Source organism: Typopeltis vanoorti, chromosome 25, assembly GCF_054136105.1.
Source record: "Typopeltis vanoorti isolate ZY-2024b chromosome 25, IOZ_Tvanoo_1.0, whole genome shotgun sequence".
NCBI lineage: Eukaryota > Metazoa > Arthropoda > Arachnida > Uropygi > Thelyphonidae > Typopeltis > Typopeltis vanoorti.
In genome coordinates, this window is record NC_143573.1 from 59,616,468 (window position 1) to 59,630,117 (window position 13,650).

General features: G+C 36.2%; 1 protein-coding gene across 4 annotated transcripts in view; it reads left to right on the forward strand.

Moving 5' to 3' along the window:
- The window catches only part of PolD1 (DNA polymerase delta 1, catalytic subunit), a 235,125-nt gene that overhangs the window by 181,869 nt on the left and 39,606 nt on the right, over positions 1-13,650 (forward strand). For all 4 annotated transcript variants that reach the window (XM_090414807.1, XM_090414808.1, XM_090414806.1 and 1 more), the window contains one exon: positions 4,911-5,063. In XM_090414807.1, the coding sequence (XP_090270933.1) occupies positions 4,911-5,063 (153 nt within the window). The remainder of the gene's footprint in view (positions 1-4,910; positions 5,064-13,650) is intronic.

Consider the following 13,650-nt stretch of genomic DNA (forward strand, 5'->3'; position numbering starts at 1 on the left):
ATTTACTATATTTCCTGATATTTTGTTGGAATACTGTAATATTAAAGTAGTACAATAAAACGATGCCAAAATCCCAAGATCAGTAGTGCAGCAACAAAATGAGCTACTGGAATTGTGAACAAGGAAGCTTGCTCTAGTGAACAAAATCATGCCATTTTAGAAACTAACAAGGATATCAAATATGAATTAACTTTGGAAATATCTAGACCAAAACAAATTATCAGATAGATGATAAGGGAATTTAAAAAAGTGATTACAGAGGCCTCAGAAGTACATGAAGGCTAAGCACCAAAAGGAGAAACAAAAAAAAAAAAAAAAAAAAAAAAAAAAAAAAAGCCCTGAATCAGGCAAGATTATGGCATAACGATAATAATGTACGTAAAATTGATTATAAAAAGAATATATCATATAAAAATTCATTTACAAGATGTGATTGATGACCGTGTTACTATCTCAAGTTTTCTTTGCTAGAATCAAAAATATAATGAATGTAATTGAAAAGCAATAAAGCAAAGTAAAAGAGTTTGTAGTTCTAGTAATAACAAATAGTTTGTCTGGTGATGAGTACAGTATGAGAGAAGATATGAAAGAACTGGTGGAGAAAGTGAAAATAGTATAACGCATAATGATAACACAGAATTAGGAAGAACAGCTATAATGGCAAATGATTTGATGCATAGGAAGAATAATTGAGTTTTTGGATGTGTGGAGTTTGAACGAAAGAGACATTTAAACGAGAGGGACAGCCTGCACTAGAATATGTTTTATATCAGGAGTCTAGAGAAATTTACTGATATGAGCCCTAATATGGAGAGCTAGAAAACTAAATGGTTAAAATCTGTATGTAAGAGGGTGGTCTGAAAAGTTCTCGGCCTAACGGTGAAAAAACCGGATTTATAATTAAAAAAAATTTTTTTTTTTCAACATTTAAATTCCCTTAAGACTAATACGTTTATTCCAGCAATGCTCCAGCACCATTATCCCGTCCCTGTAGTGGTTCACAGTAAGATCTGCAAAATACCTCTCTACAGCTGCAATCACCCTCTTGATTCGAAGAAAAACGCTGACCAACGAGGAAGAGTTTTAGTTTTGGGAAAAGATAGAAGTCAGAGGGAGCCAAATCTGAGGAATAGGGTGGATGTTCCAATAATTCATAGTACAGATCCCTTAATTTTCCCATTTCCAAAATGCCTTTGTGGATGAAAGATGATTTTTTTCTTCTGCAAACTGGGTCTTTTCTCACGAATTTTTTCGTCTAGTCTGGTTAAAAGATCGGAATAATATTCCCCGGTTTTTGTTTTACCCTTTTCAAGATAATTAATAAATAAAATGCCTTTAGCATTCCAAACCACCGATGTCATGACCTTTCCTACTTACGCAACCGGCTTTGTCTTCTTTAGGCTTAATTAATAACCAGCTTCTGTCCATTGTTTGGATTCTAGTGTGTAATGGTAAATTCAAGTTTTATCCATAGTTATAAATCATTGCACAAAATCAGTTTTATTCTTGTTAAAATGCTCCAAGCATTGTTCAGAGATTTTCATGTGAGTGCATTTTTGATCTGTTGTGAGCAAGCGCTGCATCCATCTTGCACAAAGCTTTTTCATATGCAATTCTTCATTCAAAATATATCCTACACATTCTTTTGAAATGCCTATAGTCTCAGCAATTTCATGCACTTTGACTCACCAGTCATCCAGTACCATATCATGCACTTGATCAGTGATTTCTGGTGTTGTTACACTTTTTGAAGTTCTTCCCGTGAATCATCTTGAAGGCTGGTATGGCCACGTTTAAACTTGGCAGCCCATTTCTTAATTGTCAGAAATGAAGGAGGAGAGAGAGACCATAAACTTTTATGAACTTCGAATGAATTTCTTTTGCCATTAAACCTTCTTTTACAAAGAATTTTATAACCACACAATTTTATCCATTTCAAGGGATACAGATATCACTTTTGCTTCAGGCATCTTTGTTTTATACAGATGCCTGAAGCAAAAGTGTTGATAGAACACTTTTGATAGAATGACTTGCAATTTCACATGGATGTTTATGACAGATGTACCAACTTAGAAAAAAAAATCTTGCCGATACTGTTGCCATCTATGGTCGAGGGCAAGAACTTTTCAGACCGCTCTTGTATCTCGCACCATGATTTCTTAGTTTTAATTTTGGAGAAAAACATGCAAGTTATATTCAAGTAAATACGGTAATTAAATTTCTGAACTAAATGTAAATACGGTAAGAGAAGAAGCAGGCCCTAGATGAACTAGACTGACAATCTCCTAGTTAGACCTTAATAGAATTGACTTTCAACATTGCTTTGATATTAAGGTATTCCTAATATTAGTAACTTAATTTAGTTATTGTATTTTAATAATAATTAAAACTACATATTTTTAGCAATTCATTTTTCAAGGCAACACATAACATGTCATATCTTTAAAATAAACCTAGAGAAATGACTTGGTATGTGCCTTGTAAAATGAATTACTAAAAATATGTAGTGTTTTTATTATTGTTATTGGGTCTCCAGAGAGTCAAGGACTCATCAAGGGAGACCACACACACACACACTCACACCGGTTGTCATACCTTTTCTTAAACTCATTCAAACTAGATGCACTCATTATTTCTACAGGAAAACTGTTCGACTCACAGCCCTATGAAAGATAAATCTAGCTCTTACTCCTTTCTTAACTTCCATGGATGATCCCTTGTCCCTATCCTTCATTCCATATAATGAAAAATTTTATCAACCAATAATCTTGTAACACTCTCTCAAAAGTTTATTAACCACTATCGTATCACCCCCTCTTTCGTTCTGTCTGCCATTGTCTGCATTCATACTTTCGGTCTATTCTCATAATCTGAATATCATCTTTGTAAGTCTTCTTTGCAGTTATTTAAATTAAGGGGATATTAAATTCCACATTATTTCACCGAATAAGAAACTCAAAGATAGGAATCAGAGAGTTTCATGCTGAATATAGTAAACTATAAAAGTTTCGGCGAATTGTAGCATAAGCTAAAGTACATAGTTCAACGCGTAGCAAAGGTTGGTAAAGTTCTTATCACTATTCTTAGTATTTCCCATAATGTAAAACATATCTCCTAGGAGATATGTGATGTTATACACTATGGTGGAAGGTCATTACCCACACCGGTTTTGATCTTTATTGAGGTCTCATCAGTGATTATGTAGACCTAGATAATACTGAGGTTATAGCGAAGAGAACTTATATACTTTGCTATATGATTTGTCAAAAAGGTGCACCCATAAATTACTTAACCACTTACCCACCTTTGCTACCAGTTGCCCTAGTGTTGAACTATGTGCTTTAGCTTACGCTACAATCCGCAAAAACTTTTATAGTTTACTATATTTGGCATGAAACTCTTTGATTCCGATCTTTGAGTTTCTTATTCAGCTTTGAAATAATGTGGGATTTAATATCCCCTTAATTTAAATAATGTTACATCGCCGAAGTGAAGCCTATTGGCTCTTTTATTTAAGTAATTTATGGGTGCACCTTTTTGACAACTCGTATAGCAAAGTAGATAAGTTCTTTTCGCTATAATGTCAGTATTACCTGGTCTACCTACTCACTGATGAGACCTCAATAAAGGTTGAAACCGGTCTGGGTAGTGACCTTCCACCATAATGTATAACATCATGCATCTCCTAGGAGATGTGTTTTACATTATGGGTAATACTAAGAATAGTGATCAGAACTTTACCCACCTATGCACCGAGGTGTCCTAGTGTTGAACTACGTGCTTTAGCTTATGCTACAATCTGCCAAAACTTTTATAGTTTACTATATTCAGCATGAAACTCAAAGATAGGAATCAAAGAGTTTAAAGAGGCAAAATGACTTCCATATCCTAACATATCAATGTTCATTTCAACATCACAATAGTCCCCTGAGTTTTATTTGCAGTGTTTGTGACCTTTGAACTTCAACTTTCTATCCACCATAACTCCAAGATCTCTAGCCTCATTAGTTACACCAAGCATAATCCCACCAATATAATATGCCATTCGATATTGCATCAAAGTGCATAACTAACTTCACACTTACTGACATTGAATTGATAGCCATTATTGCTTGCCCACTCTTCCAGCCTATTCAAATTGTCCTGTAAATGTTGCATATCAGTAGTATCTCTGATTAGGCTGCCTGTCTTGGCATCATCAGCAAACAACTGAAGATCTCCTTTCAGCCCTTTCCATTATCATTAATGTATCAAGTTAAACAACAATAGTCCAAGGACCTGGGGCACACCACTGGTCACTGTGAATCAGGCAGATTCACATTCCGCACATACTACTTTCTGATACCTGTCCATTTGCCACCCACTTATCCAAGGCAATAGTTTATATTCCAATTCCATATTCTCTAGTTTATGCAACAGCCTTTCATGTGGTATCCTATCAAATGTCTTAGCAAAGTCTGAAAGTATAGTAGTTTATCCATTCTCTGTATCCAACTCAGCCATAAAATTATAAAATAAGAGTAAATTGCTCAGGTGTGACCTCCCTGTAGTAAACCCATGTTGTTCCTTGTAAAATATGTTTTGTTTGTCCATCTATTTCTGTATGTAAGTTCTTATCAACTTCTCTAGAATCTTTACAATTACTCCAGAGATACTGATAAGTTGATAGACACATCAATTTTTGTACCATCCTTATGCAGTGGAACTGCCATAGATTCTTTCCATTCCTGTGGAATATTTCTGAGCTAAGGCTCAAAATTATACAAACATTATACATTATATCAGGGGCTTTGCCAGTTTGGTTGAGCATTCCTTTAGTTACCTTTCGTATTCCTCTAATAAGCATTCTATAATATTATTTTGTTCCATTTCTCATCCATTTTATTTATTTTTATTTTATTTTTTCTCAGAGATCCTCAGGGTGCTGTAGAATATGCAAAACAAACAATATCTGATTTGCTATGTAACAGGATTGATATATCACAGCTGGTAATTACCAAGGAATTGACAAAGACAGATAAAGAATATGCTGCTAAGCAAGCTCATGTAGAATTAGCCCACAGGTGAATATAATATTTAATTTGGTAGATGTATATGTGTACTTATATTAAATTGTAATTCACCTTTTAATCCATAGTTTACCCCTTCCCTCAATAACCAAGTTATAATTTGTAATGCTTTTCAGTTTGTTATTTCAAAATATGCTTAATTTTTAATTGTAACATAAACTGCATCTCACCATCATCCATTAAGTTTGATTAATTGCAGGGTTTGCAGTGTTATAGTTGTAGCTATTTAGAGAAAACATTTTTTTCTCTAGATTTTCCTTTTGCTTTCTAAAACAGTTCAGATTTTTCAGTATTTGATCTCAAATATATAATTATCATCATCATGACAAGTGATGTGGCAACCATCACCCTTAAAAAAATAGGGACAGCTGCATATTCAGGTGATAAGGATTTTAGAATAAGTTGCCAATGATTCTTGCCACATGCTGCTTATACAAAATGTAGGTGTAGGCCATTTGCTTGAAGATAAAACAGACAGCCATGAGATGCACAAAATTAACAGACATTGACAAATATATATACATCAAATCATCACATCATAGCATTAATTTTTAAGTTTTCTCTGAAGTCAGGTTATTGGCATCACTGGCTATTGAAACTAAATTTATTAAGAAGAAGAAGAAAAAACAGAAGTTTTGTATAGCATTACTTTTAGGAAACACTTTTATTTATATGCTTTTTAGTTTATTTATTTTAATTTTCAGATTTGAACATTGAGTTCCATTAACTATCTGATTTTAGTTCATGGTTAATTTAATAGCCTAAAATTTTCATTTTGCACAAACATGATTGTAGTTATTGCTTTAAATGTTTAATGAGATAATAATAATAATTATTATTATTATTATTATTATTATTATTACATAACACCTCCAGGGAGTCCAAAACCTCATCGAGGGAGGGCATCCATGCTACAACTCTCCGTCTCCACCAACTGCAACTAGTTTTGTGATCTACCGCCGACGTTCACCACTAGAATTTTCACAGACAATAACAAACATCCATGCCCATGCCAGGATTCGAACCCGCAGCCTTTTGGCTGGAGATGGATACACTAACCAGGCCGGCCTACTTTCACTTTTTTTTTTGAAATACCAAGCAAAAATCTTCAGGATTTTTGTTAATTTTTCATGTATTATGCCCTGGATTTTGTTCTTTTGTGTAATTTCTGTTTTGGAGAGAGTGGGGAAGGGGGGGGGGGATTACAGGTATGAGGTTTTAATATTTTTTGGATTTTATGGGGGATTGTAACCATTGGTTAAGAAAATACCGAGAAGTGGTCAAGTTCATTGGTTGGGACACTTATCAGAACTGATTAATTTTTCTCTATTATATTTTTTTGAAATACCAAGCAAAAATCTTCAGGATTTTTGTTAATTTTTCATGTATTATGCCCTGGATATATGGAATGGTGATAGCTTTTGTGTAATTTCTGTTTTGGAGAGAGTGGGGGAGGGGGGGGGATTACAGGTATGAGGTTTTAATATTTTTTGGATTTTATGGGCGATTGTAACCATTGGTTAAGAAAATACTGAGAAGTGGTCAAGTTCATTGGTTGGGACACTTATCAGAACTGATTAATTTTTCTCTATTATATAGGATGAATGCTGGTGAATGTATTTACTAGTGTGTGTGTGTGAGTGAGGGGATGGTTTTTTCTCTAAATGGAGAATGCCAGGGATCCATCAGACTATCATTATCAAAGTGTCAAGGAAGGGGAAACTATTGTTGTTGTTTTTCCTTTTCTAAAGTGAACTGGATCCAGGTGTGTTGGGTTTTTTTTTAGGTGTATTATGAGTTTGGAATCATAGCACTATTAGACAAAGCATTTGAACAAACAGCACATTGGGGACAATCATCATTATGTATGAATCCAAATGCTATGTAGAAAGGATCATATTCACATTTCTTTATTTTCAATTTCAGAGATGTGACATTAACATATGAGAGGTAGAAACTCTTGTTTAAATCAATTTTAGTCTGTGTGTGTTCCACTGTAGTTTCAGCTGCATTAGTTGCATTCATACTTTGATCACTTATTGATGATGTATGCTTTTTCAGCAGTTAGCAGAAGTTCCACTAGCCTCTGTTATTTTAAAAATGAAATCTAACTTACACTGTTTACTCACATTGGTAAATAAATTTAATAAATGCTAACAGTAATATAATGCTTTCGCACCTTAAAAACTGCTGAGTCACTCTTTCTAGCAATGATTAGAGACCATCCCCACATACATAGTTTTGTCAGATAGTATTACTTTATTCACTGATTTTTTTATTTTTTTTAGTAATCACATCTAATACAAGTTAAAAACGTGTCTTTATGTTCTGATGAATCCCTACGAGTTTTTATGGAACACTAGGATTCTGCAGAACACAATTAAGAAACACTGCTGTACATTATTATTAATATGTGACACCTCCAAGGAGTCCGAAGATTCATCGAGAGAGGGCACCTACTCTACAACTCTCACAGACAGTCACAAATATCCATGCCCATGGTGGGATTCAAACCCACAGCCCTTTGACGCTGGAAAGCAGATATGCTAACCACTTTGCCAACCAGGCTGGCACATCACATTTGTAAATCTATTATCTTTGTTTCACTGAATTTATGCTCATATTTCACTATATGGGGTATTCAAGGTTAGCTGTCTTGTCACTGTTTTTACATTGTTTGGTGTATGATGATCCTGCTTACATGAGGTTTGAAATGGCTTGAAAACGTACCTTGTTTGCGCTATGGTGCAAGTTTTCAAATGATCTGATGTGTGAGAAGTTTAATTTTTTTTTTCTTGGTTCTCACCAAGAAATCCCTATAAAAAATGCATCAATAATAGCCCATCCACTTCAGGAAAAAACTTCCAGGATTGTTGCTTACATCAAAATATGAGAAATTGAACAACACTTAATACAGAAGAAAACCAGTATGCATACAAAATATCCCTACTTAAGAATAACAGTTGCACACACCCTCATTCCTGTTTTTTTTTTTCTTGGTGGTGCGAGAGTTCACTTAAGAAAAATACATTACTCTGGCATTTCAAGTTCCTTAGTATTGAACGAGAGTTTTTGCTCTCTTAAGGTTTCTGTCTGGTCTCTGAAGAGAATCAACTAGTTCAAACCAACCAGGCCAGTTAAGTGAAACCTTATCAAAATGGACTAAGAAAAGGCTAATATATAGACACTGTGGTGGTGCCTATGTCTTTTAAGTAGTCCACACTAAGGCAACTCATGAATGCCGGAGAGTGTATTCCCATAAGCTCTCTGGTCAACTTACCTCTACGAAACTTTCATAGTATCTACATTCAGCATTTGAAATAATGCTGGATCTAATATCCACTTTGCCTATGTAATTTTAAAGTCTCATTAAACTAAGATGTAAGAATCTCTTGCATCAATACTTGGACATTGTAAATCAAATTCAGAAAGTCACTCGAGCCTGACATAACAAACAAGGCCTCTAAAATTTCATGGTTTCTCAGGAAAAAAAAAAAATTCACTGTTATATGTAAAATAAAATATAAAAATCTAAATTGATAATTCACCAGTATGAGTAGTTATCCATTTGTGGAGAATTAGAAACAAAGCTTGTATGCATGTGGTAGTAAATATAAAACAAAATGTGCAAAGGAATTCTTTTGTAGTTATTTCAGTTTTCCTTATTTTCTTTACCGGAAATATCAAAAGATTTATATATATAAATCTTTTGATATTTGATAAAGATTTATATATATTTAATATATATACAGGGTGTTCGGGATAAATTTGACAGTTTCGTAAGGAAAAAGAAAATCTTCTTTGTATCTATTAAATTTAATGAATTGACAAAAAAACATTACAGGCAGAGTTAATTACAATACTATCAACAAGATTTACTCAAAATAACCACCATTAGCATCGATCACAGCTTCAATTCTGCTTCGGAACCTCGAACAAGCTGATGCTACAGTCTCCCTGGGAAGGGCCGCAAAAACTGTTTTAATTTTATCCATTAACTGGGCTTTTGTATTACTGGAAGTGCGATTGGTGTCTTTTTCAACTGCGCCCCATACAAAATAATCCATGGGGTTAAGGTCTGGGGAGTTTGGAGGCCAAACATTTGGACTGGTGAAGTCGTAGAAATTTTCAGACAACCATTTTTGACTTTTCCCAGAGGTGTGGCAAGGGGCCGAATCCTGCTGCCATACATACGGCCTACCATTGCCTACCCTTGTTATCCAGGGCTTGACTACAGTTAGCAACTCCACGAACAAAGCCGGAATTCCAATGCCAGGGTTCTTCAACACCTGTTCCTGCAGATTTGCGAGGAATTCTGCTGTACGAACGCAATCAGATCGTCTGCTAGGGATCTTTCTTCTTGCTACATCCTCGTAGTCACCATTGCAAGTCTCTAGTTCATGCCTGATTGTTTTTACTGTATTCAGGGAGCATTGGGCAGCAGTCGTAATATCCTTATTTTGATGGCGGGCACGAATCATCATGATACAAGTTATTCTCTTCCATGATTCAGGTGGGTTCCAGCTATCCATCCTTTCTGACATCTTGTATGTGAATGAAGAAGGGTCCAAACTTTTAAATGAAGAGAAGTGTGTGTTAATACATGTAACTTACGGAAAAATATAATTAATTATAAATATGTCAAATTTATCCCGAACACCCTGTATATATATATATATATATCAGGGGCATATATTCAGGGTGTTCAGTGCACACCTAGAATAGCAATTTCACCGACATTATACTTTTGCAATTATTCCTGTTAAAGACTCTCCTAATTGTTTGCTGGCTGCACGTGATTCCTAAAATTAAACGCAATATACTAATGCTAATGCTTCAAGCAGAGGACACTTTTTGATGCATAAACATTGCATCACATTCTTGTTAATATCACAGGTGTGCTGTCACAAATATTGACACCTTTGAGCCTTTTAAACAGACTTGCAGATGGTACATTGTCAAATTCTTAGTGTTCCAGTGGTGTTAAATGGCTCAGAAGGCGAGTCAGGGATGTGTTTAGACAGTAGCACCCAGAAGTCGTTAATGGCTGATTGGTTGTGTGAAGCAATCCAATTGAACATTGTCATTTGTCATGAGTTGCTGTTTTTGTTTTCTGAGTTTCATCTGTTTTGCATGCGTAAAGTATGAACTGACATGTTTAGGACACTGATGTAGACAACATTTTAATTTATAATTTTCTATAAATAATTTATAACTTTTTGCCCATATTTACAATGGGAAACAATGTTGGCTATCTGCTGAATGTCCCGTTTACTGCCAGAGATTGTATGATCATAGTTGGAGGTTGGAACTTGTGTATAAATAAGTAATGAAAACAAGTTATTTCATCCTTTCTTTTGTTCAATCCGGAAAAATAATAATTTCCCAAATAAATTCTATGGCAGAGACTTATTAATATGAAGGCTGTTGAGTTTGTTTGTTTGTTTTCCCTACTATCTTCTGTCAAAAGTTCAGAGGAGATGCTAAGGATGATTTGTGGAGTAGTAAGGGAGATTTGCTTTGGTCATCTAAACATGAGTTGGAGAATGATATCAAGAGATCTACATTATCTTTAGGAAATGATCAAATTTTTTTCCATCAGGATGAGCCAGGGCTGTTGGACAAAACTATGTTGCCCTATGTTTCTACAAACATAGTAGGACAAAAGCTTTGCCTAACAGTCGTGGCAAGGAACCAGAAGGCTTGACTGCCATTTGAGCAAAAAAGCAAGCTTAGTGTATTTGTCCCTTGTATAGTTTTAGATTTGCTGATGATATTTATGCAGCTGTTATGAGCTGTAGCATAAGCCTACTGAGAAACTGTAATTTTTAGTGTATGAACCATTGAGTGTATGCTGCATTTTTATCTTGAACTGATTTGACACATTTCTGTGACTTGGGCTGGTAGCGTTCTTTGTTGAATGGAACGTTTGAATAGAATGTGACAACGACTATTATTATTATTATTATTATTTCGGGCTACTCCAGGAGCCCTTAGACTCATCGAGGGAGGCCCTAAACATCATGTCCACACAACTATGCGATTCCATTCTCACAGTATCTATCATACCTTGTCTTGAACTCGTTCACCGTCATAGCACCCACAACAGACTCTGGCAGCTTATTCCACTCATTTACCACTCTAAAAGTAAAGAACCCAGCTCTAACACCCCTGCTAACCACACGCTTGCCCAGCTTCCATAGGTGTCCCCTAGTTCTCCCACCACCAGTCCTGATCTCAAAAATATCCTCTGAATTAATCCTATAGAATCCCTTTAGCAATTTGAATGTCTCAATCATATCTCCTCTCCTCCGCCTATCAACTAGTTTCTGCAACCCACAAATCTTCAACCTGTTCTCATATGGTTCATTCCATAGACCTGTTATCATCTTAGTCACTCGCCTCTGGATCCTCTCCACCTCCTCCCCATCAAGAAGGAACCGAGGTGACCAAATCTGGGCACAGTAATCGAGATGAGGTCTTATCAAGGCTCGGTACAGAGGTACAATAACTTGCTTGTCTCTGCTCGTCAAGGTATTTTTCAACAACCAAGTGAGTTGGTGAGCTGATTTAGCTACTTTTGCAGTGTGCCCCAAAACTTCATCTCCCTATCCACCAACACTCCCAAGTCCCTGGCCTCATCAATCTCTTGGAGTAGAGTTCCACCAATGTGGTATACTGCTGCTAATCTTTTCACCCCAAAATGCATAACCTTACATTTTGTCACATTAAATTGACATCCATTCTCCTTAGCCCAGAACTCCAATCTATCTAAGTCATCCTGCAAGACTTTGACATCTTCTGCATTCACTATTGCCCTACCCAACTTTGCATCATCAGTGAACAAATGAATTGTTCCACTTAGATCCTTCCCTATATCGTTAATGAACAGATTAAACAGCAGTGGTCCAAGAACAGAACCCTGCGGCACCCCACTAGTCACAGGCCGTCTTTTGGACTCTACTCCGGAAAAAACTACTCTTTGATATCTCTCCATCAACCAACCACCTATCCATCTCACCAACCCTATATCCATTCCCATATGTTGTAGTTTACGGATTAGTATTCCATGTGGTATCCTGTCAAACGCCTTTGCCAGGTCCAGCAGTATCACTGTAAATCCATTTCCCTTATCCAGTTCAGCCATCACCTTGTTATAAAACTTGAGCAAGTTACTGAAGCATGATCTACTCTTCACAAAGCCATGCTGTCCCCTGTACAGTATCTCGTTTTCATCAATCCATTCCTGTATTTTTCCCTTGACTACTTTCTCTAAGACCTTGACAACGACTCCTGATATGCTGATCGGTCGGTAATTTGCAACCGTAGTCTTGGATCCTCCTTTATGCAGTGAAACTATTTTCCCCTCTTTCCACACCTTCGGGACTAAGCCAGACCTGAGGCTCAGATTAAACAACATGGTCAAGGGCATTGATAATTCTTTAGCCGCTTCACGCAAGACCCGTGCCGGTATACCATCCAATCCCACAGATGTGTTCACATTAAGGTTCTGTAATAAACTAGTCACCTCCACTTCATTCATCACTATTCCCATATAAACTAATGGTTCCTTCACTTTTCAATGTCACCACCTGGATGATATGCTTTTGCAAAGTGCACGCTCAGTAACTCCACTATATCGACTGATTTAGTGACCTCCTTACCATCGTCATTCCTTAAAATCATTTTGCCGTGTACAGTTTTTTTCTTGCTTGCAGCATATTGAAAGAACTGTTTTGGATTCTCTTTTGCTTGCAAAGCTAGTTTCCTTTCATAATCCGCTTTTGCTTTTTTTACCACACTCATTACCTTTCTGGCCTGCACTTTATACCGTTCGTGTGCCTGCAGGTCACCCCTTTCTTTAAATTCCCTCCACAGTTGTTTCTTTTTTTGCAGCTCAAGCTTAATGGTGTTATTCATCCATTTAATCCCTACTTGTTTTACTATTCAGACCCTAGGTATACAATCAGCCATTACCTCCTGTAAATGCTCCTTGACCACATCCCATGCTCTGTCGACGTCCAGCCCTTGCAGTTGTACATGCCATGGCACTGATCCAGCAATCTCCTAAGCTTGTCATACTTGCCAGCACGGTAATTCCACATATACCCTGTCTTAATCGAAAATTCCACACCTTTAGCCACCTCCCAGGTCAAGACCTTATGATCACTCTCACCAATAGGTGGCAACATGGTCATATTCATTACAGTCAAATTCTCAGATGCTATTACCAGGTCAAGCACTCTCACACCCTAGTATTTTCAGTTACATGCTGTCTCAGATAGTTATCCCTTAATAATTGAATAAAATCCTTTTCCTTCCTCACATGTGTCCTCTCCTCCTTCCAATCAATGTTACCATAGTTGAAATCCCCCATAATAATTACCCTCCTTCCACTCATTTCATCTATTAACCGAATTTCACTGAGAACCATTTAGTTTCCAAATTGATCTCTACAGATTTTCATTTCCCTTTTTAGTCCTAATGGATTACTGCAAAATAGAGATTCAGGGCTTTATCTGAAGACATTCTTCTTGAGATAGCCAAGAATGATTGCACATTGACCCTCAATGTCTAAAAA